At 44.8% G+C, this 17,687-nt stretch overlaps 1 protein-coding gene and 1 non-coding gene across 2 annotated transcripts; one reads left to right on the top strand and one right to left on the bottom strand.

The window, feature by feature from the left end:
• Positions 1-678: 678 nt before the first annotated feature.
• Positions 679-5,702, bottom strand: LOC111776807 (interactor of constitutive active ROPs 3-like). The gene is made up of 4 exons (XM_023656184.1): positions 5,402-5,702; positions 4,651-4,739; positions 3,373-3,538; positions 679-2,381 (listed from the first exon to the last, which is right to left on the bottom strand). Exons 2-4 carry the CDS (start codon positions 4,668-4,670, stop codon positions 795-797), a joined length of 1,773 nt encoding a protein of 590 aa, XP_023511952.1. The 5' UTR covers positions 4,671-4,739; positions 5,402-5,702; the 3' UTR covers positions 679-794.
• Positions 5,703-14,659: 8,957 nt separating this feature from the next.
• LOC111777915 lies at positions 14,660-14,761 on the top strand. Its single transcript, XR_002812439.1, has one exon. It is a non-coding gene; the product is annotated as a U6 spliceosomal RNA (small nuclear RNA).
• Positions 14,762-17,687: the final 2,926 nt, after the last annotated feature.

Genomic DNA, 17,687 nt, shown 5'->3' with positions numbered 1-17,687 from the left:
ATAGGCGCTACTTGAGGGTTGCCCATTATCTGTCTTGATGTGTGGGGTCAACCTACTTTCTCCTCTTCAGTCGCATCATGACACTTCTCAATCTTGGTCCTCACGTGGTTGGATAGGCACCACTTGAGGGTTGCTCCTTATCTGCCTTGATGTGTGGGGTCACAACCTACTTTTTCCTCCTTGGTCTCATCATGACACTTCTCAATCTTGGTCTTCACGTGGCTGGATATGCGCCATTTGAGGGTTGCCCCTTATCCATCTTGATGTGTGGGGTCACAACCTACTTTCTCCTCTTCGGTCGCATCATGACACTTCTCAATCTTGGTCCTCACGTGGCTGGATAGGCGCCTACTTGAGGGCTGCTCCTTATCTGTCTTGATGTATGAGGTCACAACCTACTTTTTCCTCCTCGGTCGCATCATGACACTTCTCAATCTTGGTCCTCACGTGGCTGGATAGGCACTACTTGAGGGCTGCTCCTTATCTGTCTTGATGTGTGAGGTCACAACCTACTTTCTTCTCCTTGGTCGTATCATGACACTTGAAGGCCGCCCCTTGTCTATATTGATGTGTAGGAGTCACAACCTACTTTCTCTCAGTCAAGTTGTGACACTCTCCTGTACTTAAAAGATTACCGAACTGTTCATGAAAAGAAAAGGAAAGCTAGCAAATTTCAGGTGAATGGAAAGAGTTAAGAGAGTGCATTAACTGCTACCATATAAGTTATTAATAATAGCATTCTGAATTCAAAATGGCCGTGGTAAAAACATGACAACTACAATCAATCCTCATTTCTATTTCTGCGGTTTCTTCCAAAGTACCCCTATCTTTCTCAGTACATTCCCATTTTTCTTTCTCAGTAAATCATCATCTGAATCTACCGAATATAGCGGACCGATCTTACCGGTAATGCCGTTGTAGTTGCTGTCCATAGATCCCGTTCTGCCTACCGATACCCCGTTGCTTCCAGCCGAAATCATGGCTGCAGCTGCCTCCGCCGCCTTCCTCCATTGCTCCGACTGCACTTTCAGCGTTCTTAGTTCCATTTCCATTTCTGCATTGGCTGCTTGTGCTGCTTCGAGTTCGGCCACTCCTATGGATCTCCTGCTCGTGCTTCGATCAGCTTCTTCTGCGAGGATTCCGAGTTTAGCTTGGGCGCCTCTATCTATTGTTGTCGATGACAATGTAGCTAGTTCGGTTGTCGTTTCGTCCTTAACATTCGTCTTGATTGTGTCCCTTTTACTGATTTCAGATATCAGCATTTCATTCTCCTCTGATATGCTTTGGAATTCTGTCTCTTTGTCTAAGAGATTAGTCTTTAAATCTGCAATGCAGTTCTTCAAATCCTCCAGCTCTTTCTCTAGTTCGTACACTCTGTGGCTCGATACGCTCTTCTCGAGCTTACAACTCAGCTCCAAATTCTCTTCCGTGATGCTCCTTAATTCAGTTTCCCTCTCGAGTAACTTCGCCTTGAATTCGTCTATTTCAACTCTTGATTTCTCTAACTCGTTCTTGAGTTCAATCTCTCTTAAGTTTGTATCAGACTTCACATGTTTAGCTTCTGTGACAGATCTTGGTTCAAGCGTACGTTGACGTTGTTCCCCCTCGTACTCTGCCTCGACAGCCTCTCGAGCGGATTTCAACTGCTCGACCTCTGACTGCAGAGAGCAAATTTCTGCTTCAAGCTGTTCTGACTCCCTTGTCTCATCTTCTGGTATTTCCAAGTCTTTTCTGCTAGCATTTGCAAGGGCGGGTTCGAGTTTACAAACAAGCGTTTCGAGTGAGTTTACGTATTCCCGAGACTCGTCCAACTCCGAAGTAACTGAATTCCAATCTTGAAAGGCTTTCGTAGAATCGGATCCAAGCAACTCCGCCATTTCTTTAGCGGTTTCCACTTGAGCCATGGTTTCACTTATAAGTGCTTGGACCTGAGTTTCAGATACTTCACAATCTTGGAGTTGGTTTTTCATGCTTGCCATAAGGGAGAGAGTTTCTGACAGTAAGTTCTTCAATTTACTGTGCTTCTCATTTACAGATCCCACATGGTTCATCTGAAAAGTTTTGGATTCATCAACTACCTGAAGTTTGATCTTAAGATGCTGCATTATGTTTACCATGGCTGAGGCGACCGAGTCGACAGGTTCCGACTTCTCGGTGACCTCAGATGTAGAGTGCAGAGATTGATCATCTTCTTGTGCTCGCTTGGAAGAAGATGGCCGATGCTCCTTCGCATTTGATGGTGCGCTGGACACCTCGGCATCTACTCGGACTCGGTCCTTCCGTGACTTGCACGAATGTAGTTGCGCCTTTGCCTTTTTAAGATCCTTCTGAAGGATAGAAATCTGAGCTTCCAACTCGGATATTCTAGTTTGGCACTTCTTCTGAACAAGGGAGAAAACAGATCAGACATTACATTACTGCAACTTTTTAACAAGTCATAAAACTCCGATCGACAAAACTAATTATTTGCTACCGCCCACGCCCACCGCTAGCAAATATTGTCCCTCTTTGGACTTTCCCTTTCAGGCTTCCCTAAAAAGTTTTTAAAACGCTACTACTAAGGAGAGGTTTCCACACCCTTATAAAGAATGCTTTGTTCTTCTCTCCAACCGATGTGGGATCTCACAATCCACCCCCCTTCAGGGCTCAACATCCTCACTGGCACACTGCCCGACATCTGGACTAATACCATTTGTAACAGCCCAAACCCACTGCTAGCAGATATTGTCCTCTTTGGGCTTTTCCTCAAGGTTTTTAAAACGCATCTGCTAGGGAGAGACTTCCACACCCTTATAAAGAATGCTCTCCATTCAGGACCCAACATCCTCCTTGGCACCACTCAGTGTCCACCCCCCTTTAGGGCTCACTGTCCTCACTGGCATACTGCCCGGTGTCTAGCCTAATACCATTTGTAACAGCCCAAACCCAACACTAGCAGATATTGTCCTCTTTGGGCTTTCCCTTTCAAGATTCCCCTCAAGGTTTCTAAAACACGTATGTTAGGGAGAGGTTTCCACACCCTTATAAAGAATGTTTCGTTCCCCTCGCCAACAAATGTGAGATCTCACAATAATAACCAAGTTGATAGTATTGACCTTTATTTATCCACAAAAGAGTACATAATTCAATGAAGATCATATTATTTGAGCTGTTATTGGAACAGAGCTAGATTCAAACAGAACAGTTTAGGAAGCTTTTGTTTGGGTGGTTAAATAATGGTCGGATTACGTCAATCCAATCAAATTTATCCATACATGCACAGGAACAACATCAAGGAGAGACATCAATGAAAACATAAAGAATCATCATTTGCACAACAAGAGATTGATATTATACTCAACCAAACCATTTAAATTTCATTAAATCGGGTACCTCTGACAGTGGAGTCCTGGGTGACCTGCCAACGATTTTAGTGCTTCTCTCTTTGGATATCTTTCCTGTTTGATTGGAAGAAGATGAGTAGTCACACTTCACTGCTGTGGGCTTAACTTGACGAGCAGCCTTCAAAGAGACCTTTTTGGGTGCCTCCAATGAACTTCTGGAATCAAAATATATCAAACAGGCTCAGGTTGGAGTAAAAGTTTTAGCACTGCTTTTTCCTATCACATGCTGTTAAGACAACCATTTTTTTTGTAGCAGGCAGCTAGATGAGACTATAAAAACCCGATATTAGGCCGATACACTGTTACGGAATGGTGGTGGAAAATAGTGTGTTAGAAGATGTTAGTAATGAACATATATTGAGATTGTTATAGAATTAAGATTCTTGAATGATTGTCTCATTGTCTTCTTTGGACTTTCCCTTTCTGGTTTTAAAACGTGTTTGCTATGGAGAGGTTTTCACACCCTTGTAAGGAATGTTTTGTTCCCCTCTCACCCCTTGGAGACCAGCATCCTCGCCGATACACTGCCCAGTGTCTGGCTCTGATACCATTTGTAACAACTCAAGCCCACCGCTAACAGATATTGTACCCTTTGGGTTTCTTTCCCTTTTGGGCTTCCCCTCAAAATTTTAAAACACATCTGCTAGGAGGAGGTTTCCACACTGAATGTTTCGTTCCCTTCTCCAACCGACGTGGGATCTCACAATCCACTCCCCTTGGGGGCCGGCCAGCATCCTCGCTGACACACTGCCCAGTGTTTGGCTCTAATACCATTTGTAACCGCTCAATCCCACCACTAGCATATACTGTCCTCTTTGGGCTTTCCCTTCTAGACCTCCTCTCAAGGTTTTAAAACAGGTTTATGGGGAGAAGTTTCTACGTTCTTATAAGAATGTTTCGTACCCTCGAATGTTTAAATGCAATTTTTAGACGATCAAAATTGACAACGAATCGTCTTTTACTTCCTGCTGGATAGTGGAAGGGCTTCGGGGTAACTAGTGTTAGGTACAAGTACAACATTGAGCAGCATCTTCAAACAAACAAAAAGAACGAAATGCTAGAAATCATCAAAAGAAAGTTAATGAAACAAGTTCAAATAAACTAATGAAAAACAACTACCATTAACTCCAACCTCCTATAATTGGATCAAACGTACATTCAACTTCAAACAGTAACACCCATTTCCAGAAACAACCAAGAAACATGTAAGAACCCTTTTGAGAAGAACAAAAAAAAAAGAACAATCAGAAAGATGATTTGAACTTACCTGGGTTTTGAAGTCTGCATCACTTCCTTTCTGGAAAAAAAGATGTCAACACAATGGATTTGATTATAGATATCACAAGACAAGCAAGTCTGCAACAGATCGTGTTCATAGAGGAACCAAGAGGGTCAGAAAAATGGTGGAAATAAACTTTGATATCACAACCAAAAAAGAACAAAGAACTCTGAAGAACAGGCAAGATTGGAGAAAGTAAATAGTTCAGTCAGGTTTCAAGCACACTTCTTTAATACTCAGGCCCTCTCTGTAATGGTGTTAAGGGCCTACAAGAGAGCGACAGATATGGAGGATGTAAAGTGCCAGAAATAGCCCTTCCCCCCACCTGTAAATTCCTTGCCATAGAGGTGCATTTTGGTAAATTTCAAGTTAACTTCCCTCCCAGTTTGGCCGTGAAAGAAGGAGAGAGGGGCATGAATAATTAAATGTTTTTTGAGGGTTTGAAATTTGAAAACGCCGCATGAAAAGAAGAGTTTTTTTTTAGGGTTTAGGTGGGAAAAAGAAAAGAATACAAAAACTGCCCAAAACTTCTTGTTTTTTTGTCGATTCTTCACCAAATGCAGAACAATCAGGAAATAATATCTAAGCCCCAAGATTTTCACATAACGAAACAAAACCCTAAAATTTAGCTTGAAAATCAAGAGGAATGTCGCGATAAACAGATCAGATGAAATCAAATTGCAGTAAATTCAAAAGAGTATCATCGAATAGATCCAACGAGTAGGAGAAAATGGCAAACCTGGAGGAAATGAGAATTCAAGCAGCCATTTGTGCGGTGGAAGAAGGCTTAGAAGAAGAAGTGGACGAGATTTTGATATACTTTATTAAAGCGTTGAAAAGACCAAAAGCCTGCAAGTTTCAAGCTCTCGAGGTGTCCATGGCAGAGCAGAGATACGGTTTATTAATATTTTATATGAACAGAGTGCACTCCATATGATCGATGAAACATTGCCAACAAATATGAAATCAAAGCAGCGTCGCATAGAAACGAGGGAGAAGATAGATCATGGAGCCATTTGAGCTACTCACGATTCAGTCAACTCGAATTCGTGTAGCCTAAACAAGGTGATTAAAGTGAAAATGGAGAGTTTTAAGAATATAATTAAAAAATAACGTAAGTAACAACCACTTAAATAGCATATAAATTCACTATTTCTTACATAAAATTTAATTATAAATAGCTATGTACGGCAGATTTGGTGCGTCGATTGATTGAAATGGACCGCACAGTTTCAAGAACAGCCTCTCGGCTCTGGAGGCTATTGGCTTTACCATATCATGGCTGCAAATTTGTTGGTTGATTATTGATTGGATCGGATTCCAGACGATAGCCAAAGAAGACTCCGGCGGCTTTCGAGGCAAGTTATTCTAACCTATGATTTTGAACTAGTAGAACACAATGTATCGCGATAATGGTCGGATCGTACAATGCTGAGAAATATCTTTGGCGCTTTAGTTTGGTTCGTCTTCTGTCTTAGGCTTGATATTTGAATATTCGTTTTTCTTACATCGATCTGTTTGCCGATCGTTCTTGAGGCCTACCTCAGGGCTGGTTCGTCTTCATCCATTACTGTAACTGAGACTGTACGAATAGATAGACTGTGATTGAATTTGCTTGTCTCTACTTGTGAGCCCTGACTGTTGAAGGTGTTTTGAGCAGCATTGGCATTTGTTACCATCCAAGTCCACCACTAGCCGATATTATCCGCTTTGGCCTGTGACGTATCGTCGTCAATCTCACGATTTTAAAACGTGTATGCTAGGGAGATGTCGATACGTAACGGGTGACACAATCGCACTTTCGAAGGCAGCGGACTAGCGATTGTGCGGCACTCACTTTCCAGCGACAAGTGAGTTAAGCCAATTTGTTCTTGCGTCGCCTACGGCCAAGCGACGTACGGTCGAGCCTCTAGCCTCGGTTTTAAAAGAAGGTTTTAGAAAACGAGGAGAGAGCGAGATTTTTGAAAGAGAGATTTTTAGAAAGAGACGTTATATAAGCAAGCAAGAGAAAGATAACAACGGCTTAGCATATATAACCTTGGGTAGGGAGAAGTTGACGACTAGTCATATCCCCCTATAGTACATTCTGGGCCATTTTAGTTCTGGCAGGCCTAGACATGATTTTCTTGAGGTGTCATACGCTCTAGAATTACAAAGGGAAAAACACTAGAATGAAAAGACATGACAAGGGTTTGGCTTGTCATGGGCATGCGGCCATGGGCAACAGGCCCTGGACAGGCATGACCGTGACATCGTCCCCCACCTAATTGGTTGACGTCCCCGTCAACCGACTACTTTCATACCTTGCGATGTGGGTGGCGGCGGAGTTCAGATCTTCGGCGCGTTCCCAGCTTGTTTCCTCTGTAGGGAGATTCTTCCATTTGACAAGGAATTCACGAATCGTCCGTACAGGTCTTCCTATCTTCCTAACCCTGTCGGCTAGGATCTCTTCCACTTCCTTTGTTTCTTTTTGTTTCAGATCGATGCTCGGTCTTGTGGTTGTATTTCGATGGTCGTCGTCTGGATCAGGGTGATAGGGCTTCAAGTTGCTCACATGAATGACGGGGTGAATTTTCATCCATGCGGGGAGTGCAACTCGGTAGGAGGTAGCCCCAATCTTTTTAAGAACTTCAACCGGGCCTTCATATTTACGAACTAATCTCTGGTCCTTTCGGCTACGAAATCTGATCTGTTCTGGTCTCAGCTTGATAAGGACTTGATCTCCTGCACGGAAATGAAGGGGGCGACGCTTCTTGTCCGCCCATTTCTTCATATGTTTGGAAGCCTTCTCTAAATATGCTCGGGCTATATCTGTCGTCTGCTTCCATTCTCTTGTAAAGTTGTGAGCTTGAGGGTTTTTTCCTGCATAAGGATGATCAATAATATGGGGTAAGGCCGGTTGTCGTCCACTTACAATTTCAAAGGGACTCTTCCCTGTAGACGAGCTTGTTTGACAATTGAAGCAAAATTGGGCGACATCTAACAATTGTATCCAGTTCTTTTGGCGAGCGTCGACGAAGTGACGTAAGTACTCTTCGAGCAAGCAGTTGAACCGTTCTGTCTGTCCATCGGTTTGAGGGTGATAACTCGAGGAGATGTTCAAGGTTGTTCCCAAGAAAGCGAATAACTCAGTCCAGAATGTCCCAATGAATCTGCCATCCCTGTCACTGATGATGCTCGACGGAATGCCCCATAACTTTACAACGTGTTTGAAAAACAGTTGGGCTGTGAGTTCCGCCGAACATAATTTGGGAGTGGGGATGAACGTCGCATATTTTGAGAACCGGTCCACAATAACCAAGATGGCGTCATATTCCCCGACTTTTGGGAGGTGTGTTATGAAGTCCAGAGATACACTTTCCCAGGGTCGTGTTGGCACAGGTAGAGGTTCCAAGAGTCCAGAGACTTTGGCTTTCTCGACCTTATCCTGTTGGCAGATGAGGCACGTCTTGGTGTATTGCATGATGTCGTCTCGCATGTTTGGCCAGAAGTACCCCTTCTTTATTAGGGCGTATGTTCTTTGCCATCCCGGGTGTCCGGCCCATAAGGTGTCGTGACATTCTTGAATGAGCTTCTTCCTCAGTTCTCCCGTTCTTGGGACGTACAATCTGTTTCCTTTGGTTATCAGGAGGTCCCCCTCAACCCAAAACTGCCGTGTCTTTCCAGCCTTAGCTAGTTCGACAACGGCTTTGGCCGATGGGTCTTTGTGTAAATGTTCCTTGATGATGTCGCGCATCGATCCATCGATCTTACTTGAATGAATATGGGCTAACATGCACAGGGCCGCATGTTCGCCCTTCCGACTCAGCGCGTCGGCTGCTTGATTACTCTTTCCCGCTTTGTGTTCGAACTTGAAGTCGAATTCAGCCAACGACTCCTGCCACCGGGCTTGTTTTGCTGTTAATTTTGGTTGATCAAAGAAGTGGCAAGTGGCGCTGTTATCCGTCTTCACTACGAACTGCGATCCTAAGAGGTACTGTCTCCAGACTCGAAGGCAATGGACTACAGCCAGCATTTCTTTCTCGGAGACAGTGTATCTTCGTTCGGCATCGTTGAGCTTTCGACTTTCGTAAGCGATGGGGTGGCCTTCTTGAATAAGGACCCCACCGAGAGCAAAGTCGGAAGCATCGGTTTCCACTTCAAATGGCTTTGTGACGTCAACCAACCCGAGGACAGGACCCCTCGTCATGGTTGTTTTCAGATTTTCAAAGGCCATTTGACAATCATTCGACCACGACCAAGGGTGGTCTTTCTTCAACAGCTCTGTCAATGGGGCGGCTCGTCGTGAAAACCCTTCGACGAACCGCCTATAGTAGTTGGCTAGTCCTAAGAAGGACCTCAACTCAGATACGGAAGTAGGAACCTTCCATTCTTGGATAGCTTTTATCTTGTCGCTATCCATACTGATTTGTCCACATCTGACGACATGTCCAAGGAAGTGGATGCATGTTTGTGCGAATGCACATTTCTCCTTCTTCACATACAGCTGGTTCTGCCGGAGCTTGTCAAACACTAACTTCAAGTGCACTTTGTGTTCCTCGAGGGTTGTGCTGTAAACAACAATGTCGTCGAGGTATACTATGACGAACTGATCCAGGTATTCGTAGAAAACCTGGTTCATCAACGTGCAGAACGTAGCTGGGGCGTTTGTCAAGCCAAAGGGCATTACTAGGAATTCGAAGGCCCCATATCTTGTTACGCACGTCGTCTTGGGTTCGTCCCCTTCGGCAATACGTACTTGATAATATCCCGATCGTAAGTCCAATTTCGTGAAGTACTTGGCCCCGTGAAGTTGGTCGAACAAGTCAGATATTATCGGCAGAGGATATTTGTTGCGTACTGTCACCTTGTTTAAGGCTCTATAGTCTATGCACAGACGCAACGTCCCATCCTTCTTCTTCTGGAATAGTACGGGGGCTCCATAAGGGGCCTTTGCCGGGCGAATGAATCCCGCCTTCAGCAACTCGTCTAGTTGTTTCCTCAATTCGGCTAGCTCGGGTGGAGCCATCCGGTATGCATTCTTTGCGGGCGGCTTAACCCCGGGGAGGAGTTCGATTTCGTGGTCAATGCCTCGACGAGGTGGTAGTGTTTGTGGTAGACTCTCTGGCATTATGTCGGTATAGCTGTCTAATACATCCTTGATTTCCTCTGGGACAGTCTCTTCGGTGGTTGCCTCTTCTATCAGTGGTATGGCCATGAAGGTAGGTTCCTCTCGTGCGAGTCCCCTTTTCAGCTGTATGGCCGAGATCATCCGAAGATTACCTGGTTGCTTGATGCTTGCAGGTATTACTGTGGGGTTACGGTCGGTGATCACCAAGCATTTTGCCAATGGCATTGGGATGACTTTGTGTTCTAGGAGGAACTCCATCCCAAGTACCACATCGAAGTCGTCCATGCGAACCACGACAAGGTCTAGCTCTCCAGTCCAATCCCCTATTTTGAAGGGGACTCCTTTGGAAACTCCCACAATAGGCAAGGCCTCGGAGTTGACAGCTTTCATTTTCCCCGGGTCTTTTCCTATGGTGAGTCCCAATCTTCTGGCTTCTTGATCAGCAATGAAGTTGTGGGTTGCTCCAGAGTCTATCAGAGTGCTCTTGCTCAGTCGAGAGTTTATGGTGGCATCTACGAACATAAGCCCTTTCTCTATTATCTCCTTCGGTTCGACTTTCCGTTGGAGGGCTGACAAGAATTTGAGTGCGCCCATTCGGGGGTTGTCGTGATCTTCTTTCTTGTCTAGCAAAGTCTCGACCCTTGCCTCATTGCTCTCTTGGATGGACACTTGGAGTGCAGTGAGAGAGGCCCGATGAGGACAGTAGGATACCTTGTGGGGGCCTTTACATAGCATGCATTGCAAAGGCGTCGTCGGGTGGTTCTTTTGGTGGTAAGGCCCTCGAGATGTCCCCGCTTGATTGTTCTGAGGAGGTCTATCTGTCCATCCATTCGATCTGTTGGGGCTTCCATTTCGATGGCCTGGTGGTCGGTATGGTTTGCCCCCATTGTTTGGGGCTGGCGTCGCTCTTCTTTGGGATCCTGCTTCGTTCCCACAGTCCACGAGTCTCTCGGCGCAGGCCATTGCGGCAGCTAGGGTTTGGACCCTGTTCTCATGTATCTTTGTTTTGGCCCACGGTTGTAGACCATTTATAAAGAAGAACACCTTGTCCTTCTCTGCTGTACCCCTGATATCCAGCATCAGGGTTGAGAATTGTCTGACGTAGTCCCGTATGTTTCCAGTGTGTTTCAGGGCTACTATTTTCTCCATTGCTATGTGTCCTGCGTTTTCGGGGAGGAATTGTTCCCTCAACTCTCTCTTGAGGTCCTCCCATGAGTCAATGGTGCACAATCCATCCTCGATGTCTTGCACCTTCGTACGCCACCACAGTTTGGCGTCGTCTACGAGATACATCGCAGCTACAGTCACCTTCTTGTCGTCGGTACAAGCCGTTGTGGCTTTGAAGTACTGTTCGACGTCGAAGATGAAGTTCTCCAACTCTTTGGCGTCCCGATTCCCTTTGAAGGCTCTAGGGTCTGGGAACCTTAGTTTGTTGGATCCTGTACTAGTTTGTCCAGCCGTGACACCTTCCACGGCTTTCATGGTAACTTCAATTCGAGTGCTCATGGCGGACATCCTTTCTTGGAGGTCGTCGACTGTTGATCTGAATTCATCAGCCAATCCATTGAACAAACTCATCATTGTGTTTTGTAGTATGTCGAACTCTTCGCCACGTCCCTCTTTGTGTGCGACAGAGCTATCCGGACTATCAGACGGTTTTGGGCTGCTCGTAGGAGCAACTCTTTCTTCGAGCGAGGTCACTCGAAACAGCAGTTCTGCGATTGGCAACCCATCTAGGCGGTTGCCCATTGCGTCGACTTGGACGACTTTCTCACTCAGTTCGGTCACCCGTGTTTCCAAGAAACGGAGGGTGTCAGGGACTTCTTTGAGGAACAGCATTTCCTCCTCTATTAGCGTAAGCCGATCGGCTTGTGCTTTGGGTGTCGACTTTGTCGTCGACATGATTTCGGTCTGTATGACGTTACGGAGCTAACAAAGCTCTGATACCACTTGACACAATCGCACTTTCGAAGGCAGCGGACTAGCGATTGTGCGGCACTCACTTTCCAGCGACAAGTGAGTTAAGCCAATTTGTTCTTGCGTCGCCTACGGCCAAGCGACGTACGGTCGAGCCTCTAGCCTCGGTTTTAAAAGAAGGTTTTAGAAAACGAGGAGAGAGAGAGATTTTTGAAAGAGAGATTTTAGAAAGAGACGTTATATAAGCAAGCAAGAGAAAGATAACAACGGCTTAGCATATATAACCTTGGGTAGGGAGAAGTTGACGACTAGTCATATCCCCCTATAGTACATTCTGGGCCATTTTAGTTCTGGCAGGCCTAGACATGATTTTCTTGAGGTGTCATACGCTCTAGAATTACAAAGGGAAAAACACTAGAATGAAAAGACATGACAAGGGTTTGGCTTGTCATGGGCATGCGGCCATGGGCAACAGGCCCTGGACAGGCATGACCGTGACAACGGGCTGACGGCAACGGTGAGTCCACCGCTAGTAGATATGTTGTCATCTTTGAGCTTTCTCTTCTAGATTTTCCCTCAAAATTTTAAAACGCATATGTTTGGTAGATGTTTCCACGCACTTGTAAATTTAGAGGTCAAACACTGTCGATTTTGGCTCTACCTTTTCAGCAGGACCTAGATGATAACAAGTTTAAATGTGCTAGTGGAAATGGGCATGTTCACAGATGAGGTATTATCTCCAGCTTCTGCAGATGTAAGTGTGGATAGGTGAATATTCCACCATATGCTTAGGAGGTTTAGATACAATGGTCACTGAGCGGTTTTGTGAGATTCTACATTGGTTGGAGAGGGAATAAAGCATTCCTTATGAGGGCGTGGAAACCTCTCCCTAGCATGTGCGTTTTAAAACTGTGAAACTGACGGCGATACGTAATAGATCAAAGTAGACAATATCTGTTAGTGGTGGATTTGGGATGTTACAAATGGTACTAGAGCCAGACACCGGGCGGTGTGCCAGCGAGAACAGTGGCCCCCAAGGGAGGTGGATTGTGAGATCCCACGTCAAGTTGAGAGGGGAATGAAGCATTCCTTATAAGGGTGTGGAAACCTCTCCCTAGCATATGCGTTTTAAAACTGTGCAACTGACGGCGATACGTAATGGGTCAAAGCGGACAAATATCTATTAGTGGTGGGTTTGGGATGTTACAAATGGTATTAGAGCCAGACACCGGGCGGTGTGCCAGCGAGAACAGTGGCCCCCAAGGGAGGTGGATTGTGAGATCCCACGTCGAATTGAGAGGGGAATGAAGCATTCCTTATAAGGGTGTGGAAATCTCTCCCTAGCATATGCGTTTTAAAATTGTGAAACTGACGGTGATACATAATGGGTCAAAGCGGACAATATCTGTTAGTGGTGGGTTTGGGATGTTACAAATGGTATTAGAGCCAGACACCGGGCGGTGTGCCAGCGAGAACAGTGGCCCCCAAGGGAGGTGGATTGTGAGATCCCACGTCAAGTTGAGAGGGGAATGAAGCATTCCTTATAAGGGTGTGGAAACCTCTCCCTAGCATATGCGTTTTAAAACTGTGCAACTGACGGCGATACGTAATGGGTCAAAGCGGACAAATATCTATTAGTGGTGGGTTTGGGATGTTACAAATGGTATTAGAGCCAGACACCGGGCGGTGTGCCAGCGAGAACAGTGGCCCCCAAGGGAGGTGGATTGTGAGATCCCACGTCAAATTGAGAGGGGAATGAAGCATTCCTTATAAGGGTGTGGAAACCTCTCCCTAGCATATGGGTTTTAAAACTGTGAAACTGACGGCGATACGTAATAGATCAAAGTGGACAATATCTGTTAGTGATGGATTTGGGAATACATTCTTTAAGTTAAGGAGCTAGCTTCTTTACTGACTCTGTCCTTCCTGGTCTCTCTCAGGCAAGCAAGCAAGTTCCTTACAACCCAGCTACAAATGGTACTAGAGCTAGACGCCGGTCAGTGTGCCAGCAAGAACACTGGGCCTCCAAGGGAGGTGGATTGTGAGATCCCACGTCAGTTTGAGAGGAGAATGAAGCATTCCTTATAAAGGTGTGGAAACCTCTTCCTAATAGACACGTTTTAAAATTGTGAGGCTAACAGCGATATGTAACGGACCAAAACGAACAATATTTGTTAGTTGTGAACTTGGGCCGTTATAATATCGAGTTGATTGTCGAGTTGATTGTGGTCCATTGTAACTCTGATTGTACACTTCCAATTTGTACTATCCCTTCCTCTTGCCTTGATACAATACAATCGACTGGAATGCTATTAGGATAAAGTGGTCGTCCAGGTTTGTGATTTAGAGCTCGAGTGATCTCAAGAGGGGAGGGTCCAAGTTCCTCAAATTACTTGGTTTATCTTATAAGTTCATCTTTATATTTCAATATAGTTTGCCTCGAGTTTGGGTATGTTCTTACTTGAAGGCAAATCATCTGTCAAATAGGCTTCCCTTGTCATATCAGGAAAGTCTCTAAATGAGTTGGGCTTGTGATGAGATGCACCTCTTGGACCATTGGTCTTGATTATGGAACTTTGTTCATCAGCTTGGATGATTTGGTAAAACCCGTTCTTTCCACGCTCTCCAGAAACGGAGGAATATAGTTGTAACGGTCCAATTCCACTTCTAGCAGATATTGTTCTTTTTGGATTTCCCTCCAGGTTTTTAAAACACGTCTGCTAGGGAGAAGTTTCCACACCCTTATAAAGAATGGTCTGTTCTCCTCCCCAATTGATGTGGGATCTCACAATCCACCCTCCCCGTCCTCGCTGGAACTTGTTCCCTACTCCAATCAATGTGGTATCCCTCAATCCACCTCCCTTCCGAACCCAGCGTCCTTGCTGGCACACCGCCACATGTCCACCCCCTTCGAGGCTCAACCTCCTTGCTAACATGTCCTCCGGTGTATAGTTATGATACCATTTGTAACGGCCCAAGCCCACATTGAGAAAATTGGAACGATACAGAGAAGATTAACATGACCCCTGCTCAAGGATTACACGCACAAATCGAGAAATGGTCAAAAAATTTAATTGTGAGATCCCACATCGGTTGGGAGGAAAACAAAACATTCTTTATAAAGGTGTGGAAACCTCTCCCTTACCGACGCGTTTTAAAAACCTTGAGAGAAACCCCGAAAGGAAAAGGCCAAAGAGAATAATATCTGCTAGCGGTGGACTTGGGTCGTTACAATAGTCTTCGTGCTTTCCTCCCTTTCCTCAGGCGATTTATTCCTATTTCTCTGTTTATTATGATGCAACCTTCATTTAGAGGCATGTGATGATAAACATCTTACTTTGTGGATAAGAGAGAGTATTCTTAAGCCACATAGATATGGTTCTATTCAATATTCCTCTATTCTTTGCGATTTTTCAAAGATGTCTGACATTGAGAATATTAGGTACTTGGCTCTCATTCACCTAAGAGCTTAATTTCTTTTTTCTTCTATACTCAACCCTCAAATTAGCTTAAAGCCTAAAAGTTGTTTGATAGTGACAGATAATTTCTCCTTTAATAAGATATTGGACAACCAAGAACAATTTGCATTGAACAGTCCCCATATATGGATAAATAGTCACCCTCAGCCTGAACCTACCTCAGCTGAACAATTAAAACTAAAAGCTGACTGGCAAACCATGAAAACGTATTGTCCCTCCCCCCTCTCCCGGTTGATCTTCATACCTTGTCAATATATTACCGTGTACGTTGGACCCGTTTGATTGTCATGTTGTGACATCCCACATTGGTTAGGGAGGAGAGCGAAACACCATTTATAAGGGTGTGGAAACCTTTCCCTAGCTAACGCGTTTTAAAGTCTTGAGGGAAAGCACAAAAGGGAAAGCCCAAAGAGGACAATATCTGCTAGCAGTGTGCTTGAATGGTTACCGGAACACTCTAGAAACCATTGGGAAGCTGCATTCTTACAAAGTCCTTGTGCCTAAAACGTGTGAACAGCTTATGAAGTCTAATAATCAAGAACACTCTAGAAATTTGAAAACTTTACAGCCATTTCTAAATCTGATGAAATCAAAAGTTAAAACAAAACCATGGGAGCTGCAAAACACTGGCTATTTCATACCCTTTTTTTTTTTTTTTTTGTTTTTTACCTTATCTTCTTGGGAGCTGTAGGTTTGAAATTTTGCAATGGTATCAATTCAATGTCCATCTGTATGGGTCTTCTACTGCTGTGCTGGCTGTGTTCATATGTTTTTCTTATTCATACGTTTGAAAATTTCAGCCAAGTGTCAAGAATTAGCACACTGGTCTTCGCCGCCCGCAAGTAGGCGGCTGCTTTTAGGATGAATTACCATGATTGAATCTTTATGTAGTAATTACAGCCCCTGCCATTAGCTTTTTTCAAGATGATCATGAACCTGAAGAGTATAATGTCAATATCATGTTCACTTTGTAACATTAATGTTTCATATTTATTAAGTTTGCAACCAACCACTTTTCCTTGTTGCTTGTGTTGAAGGGAATGTTCAACTTTGACTAGCTTTGATCTAAACATCTGTTGCCGTATAATTGAAGTACAGTTGGAGGGATGAGAATGCCGCCACTGTTATTCAACACTGGCAGGTGGCAGACATGATATTTACCCAACGGAGGAGTTTTTGGTGTGTTTATGTGAGATCCGACATCGGTTGGGGAGGAGAACAAAGCATTTTTTATAGGGCGTGGAAACCTATCCCTAGCAAACGCATTTTAAAAACCTTGAGGGAAAGCCTAAAAGGAAAAGCCTAAATAGGATAATGTTACAAATGGCATCGGTGGGCTTGGACTGTTACAAATGGCATCAGAGCCAGACCCTAGGTGATGTGCAAGTGAGGAGGCTGAGCCCCGAAGTTGGGGGTGGACACGCGGCGGCGTGCCAGCAAAGACGTTGGGCCCCGAAGGGGGGTGGATTGGGGGGTCTCACATTGATTGGAGAAGAGAACAAGTGCCAGCGAGGACACTGGGTCTCGAAAAGGGGGGTGGATTGGGGGGTCTCACATTGATTGGAGAAGAGAACAAGTGCCAGCGAGGACACTGGGTCTCGAAAAGGGGAGTAGATTGGGGGGTCTCACGTTGATTGGAGAAGAGAACAAGTGCCAGCGAGGACACTAGGTCTCGAAAAGGGGGGGAGTAGATTGTGAGATCCCACATGAGTTGGGGAGGAGAACAAAACATTCTTTATAGAGTGTTGAAACCCCTTGAGGGGAAGCCCTAAAGAGAAAGCCTAAAGAGGACAATATTTGCTAGCGGTGAGCTTGAATTGTTACAAATGGTATTAGAGCTAGACACCGGGCGATGTGTCAGCAGCGCGGAGGCTGAGTTCCGAAGGAGGTGGATTGGGGGGTCCCACATCGATTGGAGAAGGGAAAGAGTGTCAGCAAGGACGCTGGTCCTCGAAGGGGGGTGGATTATGAGATCCCACATCGGTTGTGGAGGAGAATGAAACATTCTTTATAGGGTGTAGAAACCTCGCCCGAACAGACGCGTTTTAAAGACCTGTTACTGTTTAATAGATATCTTGATCTAACAAACCTTTTAAAAGCTTATAAGTTGCAAAGTATCTACGTGAGCATCACGTTCAGAACATTTTTGCTTTCCCACAGCCATATATGACATTTTCTTTTCTTTTCTTTACATTTATCCGATTCACACCATCGTATTCATCTTAAGATTCTTGGTTATAAGAATAAGTGATTGTCGTTTTCCAATGCAGTTGTCTGCCACTTTTGCATACCAAACGTATCGTTGGAGTAATCGTGTAGTTCCTGCGGAGTGCAAACGATGGGGCGATCCAGATCATACGAGCTTAAAAGAGAAAGGCTGCATAGGTCCACACGGAAAGAACTGTTTCTTGAAGTGGCATAGGCGAAGATGGAATGGGGAATATATCACAAGTCTAAAGAAGGTACACGGATTTTTCTCAGTAGTGGAAAATATTATCACATAAAGTTAGAATCCAATA

Source organism: Cucurbita pepo, chromosome LG16 (assembly GCF_002806865.2).
Source record: "Cucurbita pepo subsp. pepo cultivar mu-cu-16 chromosome LG16, ASM280686v2, whole genome shotgun sequence".
NCBI classification, from domain to species: Eukaryota; Viridiplantae; Streptophyta; class Magnoliopsida; order Cucurbitales; family Cucurbitaceae; genus Cucurbita; species Cucurbita pepo.
This window is presented reverse-complemented; position numbering and strand designations above follow the sequence as displayed.